The sequence below is a fragment of the Thunnus thynnus genome, chromosome 18 (assembly GCF_963924715.1).
Source record: "Thunnus thynnus chromosome 18, fThuThy2.1, whole genome shotgun sequence".
Classification (NCBI taxonomy): Eukaryota; Metazoa; Chordata; class Actinopteri; order Scombriformes; family Scombridae; genus Thunnus; species Thunnus thynnus.
This window is the reverse complement of record NC_089534.1, coordinates 18,189,914-18,214,477: the sequence shown is the minus strand read 5'-3', so window position 1 is coordinate 18,214,477 and position 24,564 is coordinate 18,189,914. Positions and strand designations below refer to the sequence as shown.

General features: G+C 41.4%; 1 protein-coding gene across 7 annotated transcripts in view; it reads left to right on the top strand.

The window, feature by feature from the left end:
- The window catches only part of utrn (utrophin), a 181,694-nt gene that overhangs the window by 121,652 nt on the left and 35,478 nt on the right, over nt 1–24,564 (top strand). For all 7 annotated transcript variants that reach the window (XM_067572501.1, XM_067572502.1, XM_067572504.1 and 4 more), the window contains 9 exons: nt 1,106–1,374; nt 2,398–2,544; nt 4,947–5,025; nt 6,429–6,489; nt 13,176–13,237; nt 15,725–15,799; nt 18,499–18,700; nt 19,382–19,467; nt 22,663–22,820. In XM_067572501.1, coding sequence (XP_067428602.1) covers nt 1,106–1,374; nt 2,398–2,544; nt 4,947–5,025; nt 6,429–6,489; nt 13,176–13,237; nt 15,725–15,799; nt 18,499–18,700; nt 19,382–19,467; nt 22,663–22,820 — 1,139 coding nt within the window. The remainder of the gene's footprint in view (nt 1–1,105; nt 1,375–2,397; nt 2,545–4,946; nt 5,026–6,428; nt 6,490–13,175; nt 13,238–15,724; nt 15,800–18,498; nt 18,701–19,381; nt 19,468–22,662; nt 22,821–24,564) is intronic.

Here is a 24,564-nt window from a genome sequence, read left to right as displayed (position 1 = left end):
AGCACCCTGGAATTAAATATGCAGCGACTCATTCAGCATTCCCTCTCTGTCTCTCTTGGATGCGGCAGGGAAGTCTTGGTTAAGTCAGCACATTTCCCTTCAAACTAAAACCCCTTCTGTGTAAATAATTAAAACAACCCAAGGGGCTGTGTCAGGGTGTGGCAAGACTTCAGAGCACAGACCGTTAGGGCTGTTGTCTGTGATCTTTGATACAGATATCAAAGCGTTGCCTCATTGTATAAATAGATAAAAAGCGGATTTAAGATCAGAGGCTGCGTGTGTAGTTTAATCAGACTAGATGGGATTTTGTAGAGTGACACTGTGATAGAATCTTAACAGCTAATCATCCTACATTGTCTCTTTCTTCTTATTTTGATTTGTCCATGACAGTAATTGACTTATATTGTTTTGTTTATACTCTACATTCTTCATTACAAAAGATGGACACTGTAACACTGTGTGTATCTGCACAAGGCTGAGTGGATAATCAGAGTCTGACTTGTGTGCATTCATGGGAGGCAGGGAGAGAGAGAAAAAAAAAATCAGAAGTGCAACAGGTGAAGATGGTAATTCAGTCACTACCCTGGAGATGAGACCTCATAAAAGCTGCTCATCTTTTTGTAGATAAAATGGGTAGTTGGGGAGCAGTTTTCTCTTCTGCCTTCTCCTTTCTTCCTTTTTTGTCTGTGTCCTCTGATGTGTGAAAAATATTCTATCCTCTCACCTTCCCTGCCTTACCCTGTTTTTCCTATCCCTTCTTACTTGCCCCTTTCTTCCTTTTTAGTATCCTTCCTCCTCTCTCCACTTTTCTCATTCCCTTTCTATCTCTCTTCCTTTAACTCTTTCACTTCCTTTCCCAGTTTTCGCTTGTCTCCTGCCTCTCTCTTCTCCCTCCACATCTTTCGAGTTTCACTTCATTTTGGTGCAAGGATTTTAGAAAATGTCTTTACCGAATCTACTGTATGTGACAGTATGGAAAGTAAGCATAAATTAAAGAATAATAAAGGGCATGGAAACTTTCATTGTCAACAAAATAACTTTCTCTTGCACTCTCTTTTCTCTCTCTCTATTCCACCTTTCTTTCTCTTCTTCTTCCTTCCTTCAGACCTCACCCCAGAGGAGAAGGCCCGAGGGTTGGCCCGGGCCATCCGCAAACAGACGGGCGAGGTGAGGGAGCGGTGGGAGCGTCTGAAAGGGCATGTGGGTGGTTGGCACAATCAGGTGGAGCAAGCCTTGGAGCGACTCCAGGAACTGCAGAGCTCCATGGACCAGCTCGATCTGCGGCTAACTCAGGCAGAGGAGGCCAAAGAAACCTGGCAGCCCGTGGGGGACCTGCTGATCGACTCTCTGCAGGACCACATCGACAAGACCATGGTGAGTCGATGAGAGAGCAGTGTCTCACTTACCATTAACATCAAGACATCAAGTCAGCAGTTAGACACCCCATTTCACTGTACATGCAACACCGAGTCATCTTCAGTAAATCACTTTTTATTTTACATACAGGATCTTATATAACTCCATTGAAAGTTTGACTGTAAATTATTGATGTATAACTCATAAATCACTGATTTAACAGCAATGTCTGTGCTCTCAATTGTGATTCAAAAGTATTGAAAAAAAACTGCACACCACTGAAATAAGCATCTGCAACAATGTGAGTAAGAGCTGGCAGTGAATTCTCACACAATTTCCGCCCTCTACTTTTTATCTTCAGAGCAAAATGGTACTTGATTTGATGATGTACTCAGTTCAATTATTCTGTCTTGTGTGTTTGTAAATGCTGCTCATCAAATCTGAGGATGTCTTTTTCCTGAGGAGACTTCGCCAAGAAACAAGCAACACATTTAGATAACAGGAGGAAAAATGGCAGCATTTCCTAATAACAAACAGTGAACAATAAATGAAAGAGTGACAAAGGAGAAATAGAGGACAGAGCAAAAACTGTCAAATCATGGTTAACAGGTTGCACGGGGGAAAACACTCTCTTCACTGTTGCATTAGTTTAATGTAGTGTGTTACATCACGTCTAATCCTCACGATTGTCTCCCACAGTGCAGCTCTGAATTTCCATGTCATGGAGGGACCCACTTTGGATAAAACTGATAATTGCAACTATGTGACATGCACAGCCACAACAGTAGACTTTAAAATTTCAAGTTCTAGCACAACAAAACTCTAAAACTTGATTGATCTCCAATTAGAGATAATGAGGTCACCACAGTAAACAAGAAAAAGATAAACAGAAATTAACCAATCATCCGTGCAACAGGAACTCAGTTATTCTTTGTGAAAGCACAAACTTCATAATTAACTAGTTTCATTAAGTTTATAATTATATAATAAAGTTATGATATCAATTATTCACCCTGCCTCGACATAAAACTTTCTGTTCAGGCCTTCAGAGAGGAAGTCGCCCCGCTGCGTCAGGATGTTCGGCTTGTGAATGAGCTCTCCGCAGAGCTGACACCACTGGACATCCAGCTGTCCTCCACTGCCTCCAGACAACTGGACCAGCTCAACATGAGATGGAAACTACTACAGGTAGTTCAAAATCTTCCTCGATCATCATGCAGATGTTGAAGCATCCATGGTTTCCCACGCTCACGCTTGATTTCTCTTGTGTTTTTGCGCCACTTTTCTGCCTTCCTTCCTTGTCCACACTTGCCTAAATTGATGCTGTCTTCAACATACCTTGATCTTCGTTCTTCCTGTTCCCTCGTTTTACAGCCTGCCTGTTTTTTTTTAATCTTTTCAGTCTGTCTTTATCTCCGTCTCCCTCGGTCTATCTCGCCGTGTGCATGCTGATTTTACTTCGTGTCAGCCAAACACACAGGAGACTGAGAGTTATCCCTCTACCTGTGTTTTATTTGAACACAGCTACGTGCTCACCGCAACACTTTGTCACTACACATCAATGGACACTATTCACACGGCACACCAGTCACATTCTTGGCTCTCGACGCTCTTGAATGTTGTACGGTGAGGGAATCGGTGAGTGTTTTCTCAGAGCGGAGCATGTCTCAGCCCTAGAGGGGAAAGTCGTGGAAGAGTCTCTTTACAAGTCATCAGAGCCGAAGAGACGAGACATGATGTTGGTTGTGAATTAGGTAGTGAAATCCTCTTCCTTAACTTTGTATGCGAACAAGAGCATACCAGTGTGCAAATTCAAATCAAGGAGTGTGTGAACTGTGAAGAATTCTTTCAGACACGTTCTCGTCTTGATGTCAGGTGTCCTTGTTGCCAGTTTTTTTTTCTTTTTTCTTTGATTGAAAACTTATTCAGTGAGTATTTTTCTCCTTAATGACTAACTCTTCAAATCCTTTAAAGGTCCTTGACCAGGCTGGCCAGTAATGCCTGTGGCACCCAGTGGTAATAGAATGAATACAGGTCACACTGCCCCGCTGTGCTGACATCCATTTGAAGGACATTGAGCAGCCACAGTTAGACTATGATTTCAAAGACACGTTCATAGAAACTTATATTTTATAAAAGCTATTTGAAGTTTTCCTTCTATGCAGCCACACAGGGTCGTCGCTGAAGATAAATTAGTGGGGAACGTGGGCAGAAAAAGGCATGACAGAGAGAAAAGTTGAAATCTCAGAAAGAAACCTAAAGTCACCCCTTTATAAGTGTGACACTGCGGCAGAGTGAAACTGGGTAGCTGGGCTAATTTGTAGCCTTGTGATATTTCCCATGTACTGTACAGACACCCACTAATAGTCTTACTGCCTGGAGAATGACAATAACTCAAATACTGAGTCAGAGGAGGGCAGAGTTTCAGTGGATTGCACACTTCGTCTCTCTGTTGTCCTCTCTTATTTCTCTCAGTCTGCAGGAAGGCGACAGCTTCACTAATAAGCCAGGTCTGACTGTGTAGTTTGATGATTTGGTTTTCATATACAGACAGATCCCATCTTCCTCTCTGTAGGACATAGGCCATAATAGCCATTAGTGGCCAGAAAGAAACCGAGCTATTGGCCTTTCTGTGCCTATTTCCCGGATCCCTGTGTAGACAGCTGTGATCTGGTTGCCATGATGCCTGAGGTGTCTGTGTGTGTGTGTGAGCCTCAGTATTACAGATTGCCAATACCATCCTGCTGGTCAGACTGATGGAGCAAAGCAACCACACAGCCACGTAGGGTACAGATGTATTGACTTAGAGGTCAATACACAACTTTCACACGAGTGCAGGAGTGAATGCGTGTATGTGATTGATAACTCAAACCTCTATAAAGCTTCTCCTGTCACTGAAGGGGCAGCATGCAAAGGTGAACAGTTGAACTATTGCTCTAATTTTGTTCATTTTTGGCATTATTTACAGTATAAGCAACACTAACAATTTGTTTTTGTCATGTAATTTTGTAAAAATAAAGTATCATACAAGGAAAAAGAAATCTGCAGAATGTTTCCATCGGCACAGTTTTGGGTCTTTTGATCATATTCAAGATACAATGTTTACACTGAACTGAGAAACCACATGATTTTCACACACACATATCCATTGTAGACACTGATGTAAGCCTTACACTTTTGTTGCTGTCATGCTGCTTTCACTATGTATCCAGTGTAGCAGCAGTGTTACCTGCAGTGGGTGTGAAGAATAGAAACAATGGGGAACTTGACCCTCGGGGTTAAATTCACTTTAGCTCAATTAGTTCAAACTGTTATTCAGCTGTGCTGAATAACCTCTATACAATGTTGTACACATCAGTGAACTCCTAGATGGCGATACAGTATATATTTATACCTCAGTGAGAAAAATGTCCCTTTAGCTCAGGGTTTTACAACAAATCCACTTCTAACTTAATTGCAATGAAATTGAATTCATCCCAACCATGACGCCAACTCCAGCCACTGCAAATTTTTTTTTTTTTTTTTCTGTGAGTACAACTTTCAGGTCCACAGCTGACTGTCTCGCCTCCTGTCTGTTTGTCTTCTTGCAGGTGGCAGTAGAGGACAGACTGAAGCTCCTTCAGGAAGCCCACCGAGACTTCGGCCCCTCCTCCCAACATTTCCTCTCCAGTGAGTACAGAACCACTTACCTTTCTTGGGGAAATTAGATCATTTTTGGGGGAGTTTGTTTCCACTCAGTTACACTGGTTCACATCCCCTCAATTTTTTCATTTCCCATCTTTTCATCTTCACCCATCGTTCTGGTACCATGTGCTTCACAGTCTCGCATGAGACATGTGGATATACGTGTGCATGCGCTTACTCACACGCACAGTTTGCAGACGAGGCACTTTACTCTTAAATAATGCAAAGCTTAATTACAGTTCTCCACTGACTTCCTCCTCTTCTACCTCTTTAGAGTGGTCATTAGCAGAGACAGAGAGAGGAACAGAGAGACTTCGAGACAAAGCTGAAGAGAAAAGACAAATGCAGGAGTGCGAACATTAAACAAAGCAGCCAGTCTCTCGGCCCCCATTTCTCTCTCTATCATCATTTTCTATAATCATACAGCCATTAGTGTTCTCTCTGCTCCACCTGATTTGCCTTGCTGGCTGTCAGACACGCAGACAAAATGAACGGTGTGCAATTCAGAGCAGGTGGTAGGCTTGGCTGCCGTGCTGTGTCACCAATAGACGTGAATTTACTAAGTAAGCCCTGCTGAGAGCTCAGCAACTGCACCAGACAAAACACTACTGTCTCTTCTTTCATCTTCCTGGCACTATGACACTATCTCCTCCATCACACATTCACTCTCATTACACTAGTAGCTTAATATTCCCTCAGGGATCAATAAAGTACTGTGTTCTTATCTGGCCCTATCCATCTAGTATATCTCCCAATCTCACTTAATCTCTTTCTCTTACTGTCTTTTCATCTCTCTATCTGTGCATAGAGCTGTGTCAAGGAGGCGGGAAAGTGGGAGGGCGATAAATCAAGCAACATTTCTGCTCTGTATTGCTCTTGAGAGCTTCTCAAGTCTTATATTTGGCTGGTGTTAATACTGAATCAGCTTGTCATTTTTCAAATTTTAAATTTCCCCTTGGTCTGTCCGTAATTGTCATTGTTCATACCCACAAAGATTTCACATGAATCAAGGAACTTGGCACCTTTTTCTACATTTTTTTCCCTTTGTCTTTTAATTTCCTTTCATGCCCCCTTGTCTCCTTCCTCTCTCTTTCTGCTGAGAAAACAATATCCATTTACTTTTCTCCCCCTTCTTCTCAATTTCATGAACAGTAAGAGTCCTCCTTATATACTGTAGGTAGACTGTGTTTTTATGGAAGTGGTAGATATAAGAATTATTTCAAGTCAAGCTCTGAACGCTAAACGGATTACTGTGCTGCATGGTAAAATTGTGCAAAGTTTATTAAGATGGTGTTCGATTTTGACTGCTAAACTTTTTGTCTCTCTCTCTCTCTCTCTCTCTCTCTCTCTCTCTCTGTCTTTATATCCATGTCTCTCGCTCTCTGCAGCTTCGGTGCAGCTCCCGTGGCAACGTGCCGTTTCTCAGAATAAGGTTCCATATTATATCAAGTAAGTGGTGATAGCCATCTTTGTGCCTCTGTATAATCTGTATGCATTTGTTTTTGCATACGTGTTGGTGTGTGTATAGAAGGGATGATGATTATACACTGGTAAGGCATTCAAAGCAGAGGAATCATTGTATTGTCTGTATAAATGCTGATGTTTTTAAATCCAGTTTTCCTTTATTTTTTTGGTGTTTATCTACATCTTCTATTACTGGTTTTCAAATATTTGTGTTTGTGTTTGTGTTTGTGTTTGTGTGTGTGTGCGTGTGCGTGTGTGTGTGTGTGTGTACGTGACCCTTTACTACAATGCAATGTCTACCTGTGATCCTTTGTCAAAGGGTGCTTGTTTGTGAGTTGTGAGCAGTTAAATCTAAGAATGATTTTCCCATTTTTAGAGGACTGAAGAGCTTAAACTATACAGACCTTCAAAAAAAGCAAAGGTTTTAGAAAAGCCTGAAAAATTAACAAAATATTGTGTAGAAGAGTGAATGTTTTTTGTTTTGTTTTGTATTCCCTGCCCCTGTAATTATCTAGCAACCCTTTAAATACATTTTGCGTCCTCTTGTGGGGGTCTTGGTTGGGAGCCACTGTCCTTATACCTCTGAGATTCCAGATTCATACACATGTAGATTGTGCAAGTTTGTAAAAAAAAAAAAAAAAAGTCTATTTTAATATCTCAAATATCCCATATCATTTAGGCAATTAGACCAAACCAAAATAAGTCTATTGTCATACAGTCAGATCATCTTTTATAACTTAAATTGTCATTTCAAAGGAAAATGGATCGCTTTATAGGTTTTCCACTGCTATACCCTCCTCAAGGTACTGAAGACTGACTTTGAGTGTGGACATTATATTGCACATGGAGTAGAGTCCATGATTTTGAATTGCAAAAATGTTCACCGCTGACTTTAAAATGGCTTATTATGATCATTATCACATTTTTTTCAGGGTGGACTTTGATACTTAAATCTTTTCAACCTTTTCACATTCTGACCTCTCGTGACCTTTCACATACATCATCCATGAATGGTCAGGTAGCCATAATTTTATGTATATTCTGTCCACATCATTCATTTTGCTCCTGTGTGTATATTAAAATTCAAGCTTTTTCATTTTTCTCGTTCAGTCTAACATTAGCAACTCCTTTTGAATAGATAATATCTGGTTGAATCCCATGACAGCTTTCCACAGTGTTCTAATAGTGACTATTAGCTCGACGTCCTGCTTCCCATTCTAATTTTTGCCAAATCAGGCCAAATAGCAGGTTTCTATTTAAACAGGCAGAGAGAAGACCTGTATTAGTAGGAGCTTCTCGACTGTTCAGGAAATGTCAGTTTTGAAAGTATGATGGACCTCATTATCCAGAAATAATCTAACTATATGTCAGTAAAGTGCTGACTAATACTGACCTGAATTCACCCTTATTTTCGTCTGGTGGGGCGTCACATCTTTAGAAAGCATCTTTGGGTAGCAGTATCAGCTATCATTTGTTAGTTCTGCTTTCTTTGTTTATGTTAGAACACTGATACAGCCTAACTTTATGATTTAGGATGATAAAATTGGTGGGGTTTTTTTTAAAGGATGCGCTCTTAAATCGCCCAATGTCGTGAGTTGAAATGTCACTGTCTCAGTTTAATGGCCATTTTTTAAAGCACCCCATCATAAACACTAGCATAAATACAGCTACAAAGATTTACAAGTCTAGTATTGTATCAGCGATTAGGTTAAATGTTTTGATGCAACCATTTTCCAAAGCATTTATATTCATGTTAGCATTGTCAAAAAATTCAACTTTTAGAGACATGAAACTAGCTTGAGATGGGTTAATTTACATTTTCATTAGTTTGTGTAGAGTTTGGACTGTTTTTTGTGGACTGTTTTTGCTTGGTAGTGGTGCATTCAAGTCCTTCTCAAAAGCTAGTAAAAACATTTATCAAGCAATTTAAAACAGTTTACTTGATTCATTAAATCATATTAAAAATTTGGAGTTGAGATGAGGTCAAGATAAAATGTCTTCAGACAGACAATTAAGAGCCAGACAGGGACGTAGAAAAGGATAGGATTTAGACAAAGAGGAGGGGAATGACACCTGCGCTCTGTTTGGGCCTGCAGCTTGGCACCACAGGGGGATCAGAGATGAAAGCCAGAGACAGGCAGTGACTCGGAGGACAGGCTTATAACTTTAGAGTCAACAGCCTGTGATCACAGATGTGCCCAGCCAATGAACCTGCATCCGCCCACTCGCAAAAACAAAACACAAGGGCATTCGTACAAAACAAATACACAGAGATGCACACTCAAGACAGTTGGTTACCCCAGCCAACCTGAGTAGACATAGAGGTGAACCGCTCTGAAAGAGACAGGCCATGACCTACTGCTTCCAGGATATAAATGACCAGAGAATGACCGGGGGAACACAAATATTTTCCCCACATGCACACTGGCAAGAAAACACATACAGACACCCAAAGATGCACATGAACCCCAACTGGGAACCAAGCTGAAACTCGCTAACCGAAGACACACACACCATGAGTATACACCATATGTTGTGTTGACGCCTCTAGGTTGGTTGGACCAGGTTTTTTCTTTCCATAGTGGCTCTCGCATTAACCCCAAACTGCCTTTCGGAAACAGGAAGAAAATAATCACTCCTCCTTTAACGTTAACCACAGTGTGTGGCTGTTCTTTGATGTACATTTACAGCATTCAGCATTCACAGTCACTGGACTGTCTGTAACATTTTCACATTCCCCTCTCCCATCCTTCTGCACGCTAACAAATGCACATACAGGCTGGTGCACACTCATGCATAACCACTTAATTTGCAGCTTGAAAACAGAACTCTAAACCCATCTCCACGACTAATCACAGGTCACTTTCAGTGCCGTGACATCCTTAGGACACTCCCATCAGTCTTTGACATATTCATTTCCCTGAACCCGTCTTCGTCTCCTCTTCAATCCCCTCTCATACCATGCCTCTTTTCTTTGAGCTGACAAAGGGCCCCTGATTAAAACCGTGCCTTGTCCACCCCCTGTAGTGAGGAGTTCAAGCGACATATTGGGGAGAAATCAAATGGTTTCACACGAGTTCTATGCCTGCCGTCTCACGCTGGCAAGCTCGCATGCTGTCCCATTTCACCCATTCTGGTATTTTCAGAAGGGGTTCACATGCCTGGTGGGCTCTGTGAGAGGAAACTGAGCGAGACTGCAAGTCTGCAAAGTTTACTCTACATTCTGAGACTTTTCTAGTTGTTTTTCTGTATTATTTTCATAAAACATGACACTGAGAAATTGTGTGTGTAGTTGGTTGTACCTTGCAGAGCAAACAGCCTTTATATACTGTACATGGGTGGACTGTATGTTGCTCTAAATTTAATAAAGCTTGAAGAATCCAAAGCTATTTGAAATGTATGGGAAAGAGGTGGCAGTTTTTTGTTTTTTTAAAAAGTGAAAAATAGGCAGAAGAGGTGAGGGGAAAGCCAGAGAAAGACAGAAGATGTCAGGTGGTGAATGCAGACACTTATCACCTGTCACAGACTCTTCATCAAAAGTCTGGCAGGTTGCTGTCAGCGGAAAAAAAAAAAAAGCTCCTGAAATCTTCCTCTTGCTTACTCAGATATTTAACTAATTCTGTCTCTTTGGATATCCAGATATGCGAGTAATCATTCATTTACAGACTCATGGTTATTCATGCTGGCCTTTCGTGGAGTGTGTGACAGTGACAAACTCCCCGCAGAAAAGAAAAGTGGTGTGCAGAAGTGTTGGCTGATCTGCAGCCAACAATTTGATGCGATCATGGGGCAAGGGTGGATGCATCCCTGAAGGATTTTTTAATCTTTTACTCCCCAGAGATATCAATGTTGTTGATTTAGAACATTTCATATTCTGTCCTGTCGTAGGACAGACAGACAGACAGGCAGACACACAGTCACAGTAGTGTGAAAACTGTGCTTATGTTTAATAATGGGGCAGCAGAGAAGAAGTAAGCAATTAGGAAAACCATTTTAACCTTCTGTTGGACTCCGTAGCAGCTGGAAATGGCTGTGCTAAACAGAAAACGTCAAAGGAAATAGCAATTATTTTTGATAAGCTTAATTGTTATCATGGTGATCTGTTAGTCTAAGAGGGTCAGACTGTTCACTTCTGGAAGGTTGGAAGGTTTCGGCCGCTGATTTTGTTTGCTCGCTCACACAGAAATCTCATAAAAACATCTTGTAAAAGGTTATCCTTCCCCCCAAATGATACCCTGGTGACTACATAAATTGCATCCCTCCTCCGTGTGCTGCAGTATCCCCCTTCCATGACCCCATCTGATTTATTGATGCTTACTCTGAGATGTCATTTAATGATGTTTATGACGGAAAATGTCACATGCATTCCACAATTCCCAAGTGGCTTTATCCCCTGTCGCTCACAGTTAGCCACCTTCTGAAAAATCAGGAAAAGCACCATTTCTGATAAGAGGCCATTTTAATTGCCATGTTTCCATTTCAGTTTGTTTTGACTTTGTGAAAAATTACAAGTAATTTCCTACTTGGGACATACATGCCCAAGAAAAGTAGGAGAGTTAATGCTCATTGTCAGTTATCTTGGTGGTGGTGGTGGTGGTGTCATGTCTATGGCGGCAATTAACGATTATATTAGCTGTAGCAAGTTAACAGAAGTCAGAGCAGTCAGTCCAAAACACTCAAAGTTCAGTATTCAATTCATAATCATATAAAACAGAGAAAAGCAAATCCTCACATTTAATCAGCTGGAAATATATAATGTAAATAACCAAGAGTTTGTCATCAAAGTTGTTGTCATTTATTTTCCATTGATCAGCCAATCAAATAATTGATTCAGCACTACATTTGTCCTTCGACTGAGGAGGTTTTTCTTAGATTGGGAATACTCCACACTGGGTTCACTGAGGATGTACTGTTGTAGACACTTTCAAATATCAAATATCAAATATATATAATATATCCAATATCTGCCAGAAAATCTCAGTTTTTGTCCCCTACTCTTTAATCTTCTCTGATGCCTCTTCTCTCGCCTACAAATGTGTCCCGCTGTGTTATCTAAACTGTAGCAGCTTTGTAGTAAACGTGTCGGTTTGCTTTTTTTTTCTCTCCTGCAGGACAGCAAAAAGATTGAATAGGCATTACAAAGGCAATGTGTTGAAGGGAAAACGTTGAGGACAGTCGAACCTGACAACTCAGTCGTCCTCATTATGGCATTCATGAGCTGTGGATATAAGCAACGGCTGTCTTATCTTTTTGTTGATGGAAATACTGCCTGCCTTTAGGTATTATGATACAGATTTTTGTTGTGTAGCAAGGTGGTCGTGTATTCCATCATTGTACCAGCGCTATTGTTTTTTTCAAGCACCCTGCTACACTTAGATCACAATGACAAGACTGTATTTTACAGCAATGGCTGTTGGCTAGTTGTGGCTTGGATAGCCAGTGTTCTTCCTCCTTGTTGTGTTTGTGTGCAGCAAATATCAACAAATCCCGGGACTTGGATTCACTGAACCACTTTGTCGATTCAGCCGAACTCTTTGCAGGCCGTCTAAATAAAACACAAGCCTGTCCTCAGCGTGAGCAGGTCCAGGCATTAGCAATGCTTGTGCAGGCATGAAAGGGGTCATCAGTCTGTACAGCCAGTGAATAGTGATTAATATCTGCATACAAGGCGGGCTCCTGCCATCCAACTCGCCACCTCAGTTCACTGTCAGCACTCAACTTCACCTCCTGGCGCCTGTCAGCCGTCGCAAGAACCACAGGGGAGCCTCTGCATTCAAAAACAGGCTTTTATTTCAAAAAAACCCTCTTCCTGAAATCGTCTCAAACACTCCACACACATCTGAGTATGGCTTCTGACAGCCAGGTGCCTTCTTGAAATATACACACACACATACAGTATATACAAAGACACACGGCCAACAGTGCTCAAATAGAGGAACTGATTGGCAACCGCAGCTTGAGAAAAGTCAGATTCTTTGCCGTCCTATGTGTGAAGGAAACCATGTTTGATCGGTGTTAGCATGGGTCTTATTTTATTTATTTTCGTAGTGTTGGCTTTTCAATAGATTTGGTTTGTTCATGTTTTGTGTGCTTATGTGTGTGTGACTTCTGTCTGAGAGCAGAAATATAAACACAGAGTTGAGACTTGGTTGCCTTATATTTATGTCCCGTGTTTGAAAAGGCAGATCCTGCAGTGATGAGAGGGATTCACAGTTATTCTATTCTTGTGTGTGTGTGTGTGTGTGTGTGTGTGTGTGTGTGTGTGTGTGTGTGTGTGTGTGTGTGTGTGTGTGTGTGTGTGTACGTGCTGTTTCACTCAGAAGGTTCTTGTGGTTTCCGCATTCTGATTTATTACTTGTGGAGAAATCTGTAGCCTCTGTCACCGATTTGAGCTCAGTAAAGCATTGGCAATGTTTGCACACATCAAATACAGGTGACAGCTTAAATAGTGATGTTAGCTTGTGTGCTATTGCAAGTGTGTATTGATTTTGAGCATGTACTTGTTTTTTGTGTCTACTAGTGCTATTTCTGTGTATATTTTTGCATATTTTAGCGTGAAAATGTTTGTCAGGTTGTGTATGTACGTGTTTTGATGTCAGGATGTTTGATGTTTTGTTTGTGTGTCTGCTTATTTGTTTAGTCTGATGGGTGTCTTTTATTGTGGTTTTCAGTCACCAGACACAGACAACCTGCTGGGACCATCCAAAGATGACGGAGCTCTACCAGTCACTAGGTGGGAATCACACATAATCACACACATTGTCTTCAGGACCTTAAAATGCGTCTTACATTATATTTTCAGAAATCTTTTTTTAAATTGACCTCTAGTGGTATTTAGACATGTATGTAGTTTTGGTTTTATTTGCCTAGATACTGTAACTGTCGCTGAGATTTATGCCTCCACCCCAGTACAACAGAGCTGAACTTCATTTGTGGTGCTCAAAGTTTTAAAAAGTTATTAATTCACAGAATTCAACTGTTTTTATACATTTCTCAGGTAGAAAGTAATTCAGTACAAACCATTCACAATGACCACGTTTACATGCACACTAATATTCCACTATTATTCTGAATTTGATACACGTCACTTAAACAGCATATTCCGTTTGGATATTCCGAATTAGGCCTCAATCCGAGTGTAGCTTTTTCCGATTAAAACATGTGGGATATGCCGATATTATTCAAGTTTTAGGGGCATTCTTTGGATATGTATGCAGCAAATTCAGAATATGTATCTCAATTGGGGTTTTTACCGCAGTTTGCGACTCACGGCTTCTTGCCTGTTTACGTTCAGCTCTGTGCACTGTAAACAAACCAACTCACCAACAGTTTGCAAGGCTGGGATAGAGATGCATGATGGGCTGGTTGTGTAACGCACCCCTGCGCAGGCAAAATGACATATGCTGGAGCAAGAAGGCAGACAGAGGAGAGGAATTAGAGGAGAGTGGAGAGCTGTTCAGGGTGGGCTGGAAAAACAGAGCGCACCTTCTCCATGACGGGGACACAGGGGATTGGTTATTATCCTGACATGCAGCCTTACGGTGACAACTCGGTATGGTGCACCAAAGACACTCAGCAAACCCTCTGCATGTAAACGGGAATAATAGAGGTTTATTCATTTTCATTAGCCATGTAAACAGCTTAGAAGGAACATTGTCTTTTTTGGAATAAGGACAAAAACTGGAATATTTTGTGCATGTAGCTAAACGTAGTCAGTGTGTCTTTTCAGAATCAGCAGCCCTGTTACTCAGGGCTGAGATGTTTCTGTTGAATTTTTAAAATGTAATTTGTCATTGCTGTGGGTGCCACAAACAAAATTCCTTTCACTGCCATTGTATTGTGATGGAGGCAGAAATTTCAGAGATAGATATTTCAGAACATGAAAATAAACTTCAAACTACCTCCATTGACAGATACCACAAGAGGTAAGTCATAAGATGTGTTTATCTGTACTACCTTACAAAGGTAGACAGCAAGTACAGAAACAGTGAAATGAGTTTTAAAGTCTTAAATATATTACTTTTTAGGAGAAATATCCCTCTGCAGAAAAACAGAAATAAATTCTGACAAAATCACTCTGCACTCTGGACAATCTAAAGAGCATTTAAGCTAGGCTAGTTAGCTTTTAGCAGGACTAGTGTATCTGATGTTACTGTTTTTCTCCATTATGTTTTGATTTAACTTCTGCCTGATTTATGTAGTATAACAAACTTGGTTATTCAGATGTTGGGGTATCAAAATTAAGTTTTCAACTACAGGAAACAGTTAGGAATAAGATGGTAAATTGCTTTAGCTAAGGCTAGCTGTGACTGCTCTCCAGTTAGCCTTAACTAGCTGAAGTACAGTCAGTGCAACCAAATATGTGGTTACTGCATATTGGCTTTGTAAGGCTGTGTAGTTTGGGTGAACTGACCCTTTAAATACAGTTAAACAAAGCCTGTTTCATGGCAGTATAGATCTTTAAAGGACCAGGGGCCCATTTCAAAAAAGCGACTTTGCGAGCACTGCTTACACATATATTGCAAATTGTGTCATCATGGTTTTTCAAAAGTGATTGTTTGCAAATTGCATGTCCATTTGTGAGTATTACAGTGTTCTTGCATGCTCATGCATTGGTCTCAAGTATAGTGTTTGTTTTGATAAGTGAAACAGGTAAAAATGAACATAAGAGGAAATTATGTTGCAAATTTGGTGAAACAGGCCCCTGATCTTTTGAAGGCTCTTCTCTGGTGAGGAATCAATTAAATCCTGTTGACCTATTTCTCACTTGACCATTTAGTTTATTCTTTACTTTTAACTTGATTGAAATTGCACCCTGATCTTTTTCCTCTCTCTTGCTCCCTGGTCTTATCCATATGCATGTATCTATCCCTGTGGGGTGGCCAGTGTGACTGTTTTTTTAATGAGCATCCAGATAAGTAATAAGCTGTGAAACTTTGGGAGTGTTTGCTGTAGGCCAGCAGCTCAACAAATAGCACCAGCCCCCAATGAGACACAACTCACTAACCTAATTACACAGTCCACATTACACCCCCCAAACTCCCCTCGGTCATCTCCATAGACAATAACTAACAAAAAGTCGGCTTTCATTGAAGACGGAGGTCCTGCTTGTGTTGCCCAGTAGGCAGATTTCTGTTGCACTTTGTTTTCTGATTTTCTGCCTCCATTTTCTCTTTGGCCATCTACCTTTTTATCTCTCTGTCTCTATTCCCGCCTGTAGCGGACTTGAACAATGTGAGATTCTCAGCATACCGAACAGCCATGAAGATCCGCAGACTACAGAAAGCACTGTGCTGTAAGTAAGATGCTCAAACACACACACACCTTACTACCTACACTCATGGTCTGCTTCTTTTGAAGTCTGGGTGCAACGAGGGGATGCAGTAATGATTTGAAGCTTTGCCAGATGCTGTGCCAGAACAGCACAGGAGCCAAGGATATTTTGGCTGTAAAATTGCACGCATTGTGTCCGTGTGTGTGTGTGTGTGTGCGTGCGCATGGATTTTGTCCATTCACAGTCACAGCTGGTGCTTGTGTTAAGCCTGTTGAGCATAGATTCATTTGGTGTGCACAGGTGGGCTTTGTTTTAGGCTGGTCTTTTTTAGTATTTTTCTCAACACAAGAGCTGCTGTTTTCTCGTTTATAATGGAAGCTTTGATAAAGGCAGCTATTACCTACTATCTCAGGTGGCTATCTACCCCATCTACACACACATACACACATACTGCAGGTGCATGCAGATTCCTCCCTTGTGAGGTTTCAACCAGCATGGCAGCAGCTACTTGGGCTCAGCACAGTGTAACAGTGACAAATGTTAACTATTATCCAGCTGTTGACATTATTATAGCAACACAGTCTGCGTGCCCACACCACTCATTTACATCCTGCTGTTTGTAAGAAGTTTGCTCTGTGTGGATGTGTGAATCCAAAAGATAAAAAACACCATGCCTTTTGTAGATGTGTGTGTGTGTGTGCAAGCAGCTTTAGGCCTGTGTACCTGAATAATCATAGGTATCAAAGTGTGATATTGTGTTTGTTGGTTGTTAATGAGTTTGAGTGATTCAGGCATTCAGGCATTTTAGTCTTCTATCTTATATTGCCTCTCTGATCTTATGCGTGTGTTTGTGACGGGAATGCATTAGCCTGAGTGATTTCGACTTGGGGCACTGCAATTCAATTTCATCCATTAGATTAGAACAATCACTTCGCAGAACACGGCCACACACACACACACAGGCACAGGCACTCGCACATCAGAAGGATCAGTAGTTATTAGCTATTAGCCTGGATTCATGTGGAATCTTGGCTCGGAGACCTGTATGAATGTTTGCAAATTTGCATGTGTAGGCTACATGCCTGTGTGTGTGAGAGAGAAGGGCATGTGTGCAGACACACACACACACAACACGCATGACAGGGATACTATGATACGGCTAATTGGGTTAAGTCTGTGCCAAGGGGGCTGGAGAAGCACAAATGAGCTTGCGTGGCATCCCGCTAATGTGCCACAGCCTCTCCACTTCATATCAGCATGTGTAGCCAGAAAGCTGGAGAGAAGTAAAGTTTTGCTTTGTGACAGAATGGCTGCCCTGCTGTGCCCGCTCCACGTGGATACACCCCAGTAATTAGTGCTGTCTGGGGAACAGGGGGTAACGCAAGGAAAGGAGCTGCAGAGGGGTTCACAGAGACCGACCAATGGGGCAAGAGAGGGGAGGTGTGAGAAGAGGAGGAGAGGGGAATGAGGGTTGCAGGAGAGGGAGCAGTTTTTAAATGGTATGTGGAAAAGTGCTAGTTAGTCGGAGGGAGAAATGCATATAGAACAGCATGATGACCTTTGCTTGCACTAATTAAGAATTCCATCATGATCTGAGGCTTTAATAGGTCCTTAAATTCAAGTAAAACACAATGTCCCAACTGCACACTAGGTGCTAACTCTACGTTTTTTGAATATGTTGTACATTCACTGCAAAAACAATCATCTTAAATAATTTCGTATCAGATTTAGTCTTGAACAGTTTGAGTAGTATCTTGATACATGACAGAATAAAGGCACAGCAAGGAGTTCTTGAAGTTTAAACTCAGTCATGCTGAATTAGTGTAACTACCACAATGTGTCAATGAGACACCACTGACTGTGTGTGTGTGTGTGTGTGTGTGTGTGTGTGAGAGAGAGAATGACAGTATCTACCAAACTATAGCTGCTGAGGGTGTGTTTATCTGTCACACCTGGTGAATTTATGCAGCTGGCTACTTTGTTTAATAGTGTTGTCACAAAGGACTTAGATTAGCCTGTTTCTGTACATTTTTTCCCAGTCTCTTTCCCTCTGAAGATAAATGATGGCTACAGTATACAGTAGAGCATGATGGGAGTACAACTGATAAAAAATATAACATTCTTTTTTGCTTTGTCATTGAAGATGTAGCCAACAAATTAAATTAGAAGAAACTAGATTCTGCTCTCAGTCTGAGTCACTTGATTTTTTTTCCTTGTTTATCTTTTTTGTTCAGATTTCTCTCTCATATTAATATTTCACCACAATGAGCTGTCTGTTCTGTGCCTGTACTCCCAGCAGACTCTCGCAGATAGTTGTTTTGAACTATTTTGGACAAAATATCAGTCAAGTCTGCAGTTTTGAAATGCCTCTGTGTCGTTTTCAGTTTTCCTTCAGTTATGCTGGCATTTTCAAAAAACCTGAGCTTCTGCTGAAAGCCAAAGGAAGAAGTTGGAAATGCTATGAATGGTTCTAACTCTTTTTCTTTCCATCCCTTGTCTCCTTTTATGTGATTTCTTGTTCTTTTTTTTATCTTCTTTGTCTTATTCCTTTTCACTGTTCCTGTCAACCTTTTCCTATCCTCCTTTCTTCACTTTCACCTCTTGTCCTTCCTCCCTCTTTCTCTCCTACTCTGTCCCTTCTTTTCCATCTTCCTCCACCTGCCCTGGCCACTCTTCTACCACTCTTCCCTCCATCTTTTGTCCCGGATCGTCATCTGCAGTGGACCTGTTGGACCTTAGCGTGGCCCAGAACACCTTTGAGCAGCACAAGCTCACAAACAACAATCAGCTGTTGTCCGTTCCGGACGTCATCAACTGCCTGACGTCCATTTACGACGGCCTGGAGCAGGAGCACAAAGACCTGGTCAATGTGCCACTCTGCGTCGACATGAGTCTCAACTGGCTGCTGAATGTCTATGACACGTATGTGTACCATCTGTGTTGCATTTAGGACAAAGGATTATGAATCAATCTCTGTCTTTTGTTTTTTTTACATTGTATCTTGGCTTTTTAAAATTTAACTGAATCAATAATTCAACTCAATTATTCAAGAATCCCTCGTGTTATTGTTTGTTTATCCATTTAAGCTTATACATACGTAAAATGTTCAAAATCAGCTGCAGTACCACATTTTAATGATAATGATAATTGTACACACTTACACACTCATACTCTACATGCTCAGACACTGTCAACATGCTATGTGCACCTGAAAGTGACTCAGCTGGTATGCAAATGGCTGTTATACACTGAGTTTGTTTGGGAACAGACATGCATGCGCACCTGTTTAAATACACTCTGCATTGGCTTGAACAGCATGGACACACTGTATAATCACGTCTTCACATGCTGTACATCAACATGCATACTTGTCTAAACACTGTTTGTTTGTATAAAGTATATGCCATTAGAAGCTCACCAGCTCTCACTCGAAGATAGAAGTACAAGAGCACACATACACTATTTCCAAGTAATGATTTTCTGTCACTGCTGTTGCACTTAATTCAGATCTGAACTGAACTGAGCACACAAAAATATACTGTATATACAAAAATACACACACAATATATTTGACTGATGTATGTTTTTGTCGGGGCCCTGCAGTGGTCGTAGCGGGAAGATCCGCGTCCTGTCCATGAAGATTGGATTGCTCTCTCTCTCCAAGGGACACCTGGAGGAGAAATACAAATGTAAGTGTCAATGACTAGGTAAGATATCTGCTGATGCCCACATGCACTTAAACACACCACTCCCCAGCTCCCTGTGCAGGTCAGTCTAGCAAGTCTATCCCATACTGCTCCAGCACAGCTGTAAGCTAATCTCAGCAGTGTTAATTAGGGCTGGGGAGGTATTTTAGTCGTACTTATTTTTGTTCATAATAAAATGAGCATTGTTCATGGTAAATTGACCCACTCGACCTCTGGCCTTGTTTAGTGCTGCAATTCTGCAATAACTTTACTGACCTTGCTCTACTTAGGCCAACTCTACAACTTTACACCAACAGATCCTGAGTAACACTGAACAAATTCATAAAATTAGACAAATGACCATTGTGTACCTGTCAACTTAACATGACTGAAATCCATAAAGTCAATGATTGAAATCCGTGAGCCACCCCACTGCCTGCACATACACGAAGAAAGACAACACGTGCAAGCATAGGCCCCTGGTTATGTTTTAAAATGGGAGAGTAAACTTGGAAAGATACATAATTGGCAGGGAGTCTGGGGGTCCAGACTTGTAATAGCCAATTGTAATTTAAAACAAAGTTTCTGCAGTTCTACACCACTTTACCTCTTGGATTAAGTCAAGAAACAGCCACTTGCACTAGTCTAGATTAGTTAGATTGAGGGTGCTATGAAAACCAAGAATGCATCAAGAACAGTTTATAATTGGGTGGATCAAGACAGGAAATGATTATTAGAAGAATGGCTATTTCATATTTGAAATTATATTTATAAAAACATTATGTAGCCTAAAATGGTAGTAGGTTACCTAAAAACCTATTATTAGGAATCACAAAACACAGACACAGAGCGTCCCCATAACCATAGTAATTCACTCTCACTCCTGCCTGCATGCGGACGGTGTGAGAGGAGAGGGAGAGACGCTGACTGAGATTACTCACAGCAGCATGCATAGGAATACATTACAATATAGATTTGTGTATATTTCTCGCTTTCCCCCTGATTGTCTGAATAACACAGTGCTGCTCTGTCTTGTCTGTCTGTGCGCTGTTAGTGTCCTTTTTTCACGCCACAACATTATTGGTTATGAATTTTTTTTCTCTGCATGAGAAAATGAATGTGTGGCGTGAGAGTGTGTGAAAAGTGTCAATTGCGTGAGTCTCACAGTCAATGAGTGAGAGTTGGCAGCCATGTTATGTCATCACACATCAGCCCTGATTATCTTATAAAGCTCTGAATATGGCACAGTTATTGGCGGGTCATGTGTTGTGTTTACTGCCACAGAAAAGGAATAAATCTTTGGATTATTAGCACGACGTCGCCTCTCTGTTGTCAGGCTTACTGACGTGACCAGCAGCTCTGTTAGAGACACAAACTGAGGCTATAGTTAGCAGTGTTGTGATATTTATACAAACTGAAGCTACAGTTAGCAGCGTTGTGATATTTATACAAACTGAAGCTAAAATTAGCAGTGTTGTGATATTTATACAAACTGAAGCTACAGTAAGCAGTGTTGTGATATTTATACAAACTGAAGCTAAAGTTAGCAGTGTGCTGCTATAAACTGAAGCTAAAGTTCGCGGTGTTGTGATATTTATATAAACTGAGGTGGCATTTCTTTTCTGTGAAACTAATGTACTGTTAATAAATATTGTACATTATCTGACTATTTCCTGCTCTTTGAAATAGTTATTGTAAACTATTTCTTAGTGATATACCATGTATCGCAGAATCGCCTTTGTTGTGATATATCGTGATCATGGGAGGAATATCGTGATAGTATTGTATCAATAGTTAATCTGTGATTCCCACCTCAAGTATTAATCAGCCTCATACAGAGAGAAAGTCAGAGAGAGAGAGAGGAACTAGAGAATTGGTTGCCTAATTGGATGAGAGACCTCCTACGCATTTCCCCTGTTCTTTATTTAATTTTTTTGTTCTGATTTATTTTTGAGGATTAGGAAGCATGAATATAGGCTTGCTGCACTGGGAGGAGACTGTCATTTTGGCTTCCTGCTCTTTGTTTCTGCTGCTTTATCTCTCTCTGTCTATCCTCCTCCGCTGTCACTGCTCACAGCATTGTTCATCAATCTACCAGTGCCACTTTGTCTTTGGTCCTATCTTACTTACTCTCTCATCCATCCTTTTCTCCATCCTCTTTCCCCTCTTCCTCTTTCTCCTCCCTTTCTCTTTCTCTCGCCATGGCACGGTCTCCATCCCTGAGCCTATTGGTTCCACTGGCAGTTTCTATTAGCCCGAGAAGGGTATCAAGCACGCCTGATTGCGTCCGTCCTCCTGTACTCTTAGAGTCTCATTGGCTGTCAGTCTCATGCATATAGCTACACAGCAACTCACCTTCACTTACCCACACACACACACACACACACACAGACACACACCTAACCAGGCATACTGCCATTTGACACTTGTTTTGTGACAGTTGCGTATGTCAAATGAGCAGAAAGTAGCAAGTTGTGGGTGTGGGAGTTGATCAGGCAAATGACACAAAAGGTGTGTAGGAAGGGGGTTACGAACACACATCATTGCTGGTGTTTGCATGTACTGCACACACACACACACATACTGTACATAACAGGAGCTGGCATCAGGGCCAGGCCTCACACAGAGATCAAAGTCAGCTGCAAGCGGAGCAGAAAGACCTGTCATGCCCTTCATTTCTCCCTCTTCCTCCGCTCTTTCTCTGGATCACCCCCCGTGCTCTCTTTGCTCAGTTTGTGCACGAGCCCCAGAGATGTTTCATAACTTCATTTAAAATATAACGTGTTCACTGGCCAGGCCTGTGTGTCACTGGGCAGGCATCCACATCTAGTACAGCTCTGTCAATCTCCCTAAGAATGTGAGCTGGAGGCAGGGATGGAGAGATTTAGGTAGAAAGATTCTGGCATGAAAGAAGTGAGTCAGAAAGATTAAAAATGTATCTTTTCCCTAGTGTCTTCCATGTCCTCCCTACCACCTCCCACCCACGCACATACTAACACTTTCCCTCCCACTCCGTTCTATACTGTCACTTTTTCTCGCTCCACATCTATTTATACATATATTTCTTACTTTAAATATCACCCACATGCTCTGACTCTTTCCCTCACTCCCTCTTTTTCATGTTTTTTTTCTCTTTGTCCCTTTCTCCCTCTCTCTTCCTCACCCACCCACCACCCCATCATCTGCCCGCCCCCCCAGACCTCTTCAGCCAGGTTGCGTCAGCAGGTGACACATGTGACCAGAGGCAGCTCGGTCTGCTGCTTCATGAAGCCATCCAGATCCCGAGGCAGCTGGGGGAGGTGGCCGCTTTCGGAGGCTCCAACATCGAACCCAGCGTCCGCAGCTGCTTCCAGCACGTATGTTCACACACAAGCATGTAGATGTGCACTCAACACATACATGTTAGTGTAGACATCCAGAAACATATACAGAATCATATAAGCCAGGGATTCAATTTCATCACAGATTGGGTAGTAACATAATGAACGAATGAATGATTACCGGATGTATTCTCAACTGAAAAATGAAATTAATGAGAAAAAGACAAGCTTCTCACTGCATGAAGAAAATGCAATATAATGCAATAGGCAGCTATGTACTCAACAGAAGAGCAGACAGATTAAAGATACTTGCAAAGCATTTTTGTTACTACTATCTGATACCGTATGAAAAGCTACGCTACACACCACAAGCTTAACAAAAGACAGGATTTATTGCATGGCTGTTTATGATTGTAAAGGACATGGAGCTTTCTCTGCTAACATTTCTGCAGTGGTTTCTAAATTCACTTGTTAGTGTTTGCTACATTGCAGGTGATAGTTTTTTGCAAGTAATCAGTTCTGTAAGAGATTATGTTTCAATGCATCTTCCCTGAAACTAATTGTTATGAAGTACCTCACTCTCCTTCAGCTATCTAACACCTGCCTCTTTCAAACCTGTAAAAGAGCTTCAATATTTAGGCTCTGCTGGCCAACCATGAAGCCTCAAATGGCCCCTAGTCTTCTGCTGGCTGTCCTCAAGTGGTTTACTGCGGCCAGCTAACCCCTTTTCCAGGTTTATCTCTGGACATTACTGGCATTTAATGATGTCTTCATCCACTGGGATCAGTTTCATTTTTCTCACTCTTTCTCCCCTGGCTCATGCTTCAGCAGTAATAAATGGGAGCCAAACATTAAAATTAGGAGGTTATAAATTTCACTTATTTCCTGTGCTGCGCCTCCCAAAATAGCAGAGTGCAGCAGACACCAGCATCTTAAAACTTTCTCTCTCTCTTTTTTTTTTCTTCTCAAAATAATGCAAAAGACAAGAATGCAAACACCTTGTCGCCTTGCCTACATCTCACTCTCTTGATAACATATTAATACACACATGCACACTGAGAGGCGAGCATGCATGAGTACACACACAAGCACGCACAAACAATTTGCTCACAGACTTGGTCATGAATTGCTGTGCCAGCTGTAGTCCAGTTGCAGTTCATTCAATCATCAAACCGAATTGGCAGGTAGAAATCGGGCTGACACATACACACACACACACACACATACACACACACTCTCTATCATTTACACACACATACACAAGAAAAGCTCTGACACCTGTGTGTCAATCTGCCCTGCCAGTGACAGTGCAGTCACCCAGTCCATTTGGTTTAATGGGCCTGTGATGAACGAGTTGCGCTGCCATAAATATGGCCTCTTTGACTGTTCCTTTGTCACTCTCCTTCATTTATCCATCCATCCGTCTATCTAGTCATCCTTTCAGCCATCTCTCCACTGCAGTAATTAATCTGTAAGTGCTATAATTCTGCTGTTAGATGGCAAGGTGGGGGGGGGCAAAGATGAGACTAACGTATGGGAAAGGAGAGACAAAGAGGTACTATGATTGCGCAGGGGAAGGTCAAATGGATGAATGAAAGATTTAAAAATGATGTTATGTGGATGAAGGTTTGACTACAAAACCAGTTGAAGAAGACTTAATGTGTACTTCAACCTTGGTAAAAGAATCACACTTAATTAATAATGTACATAAAATTCACATTTCAACGAGTTTTGGCCCGAAATACATTTACATAGGTGATCTTTAGGGCTGGATATAATT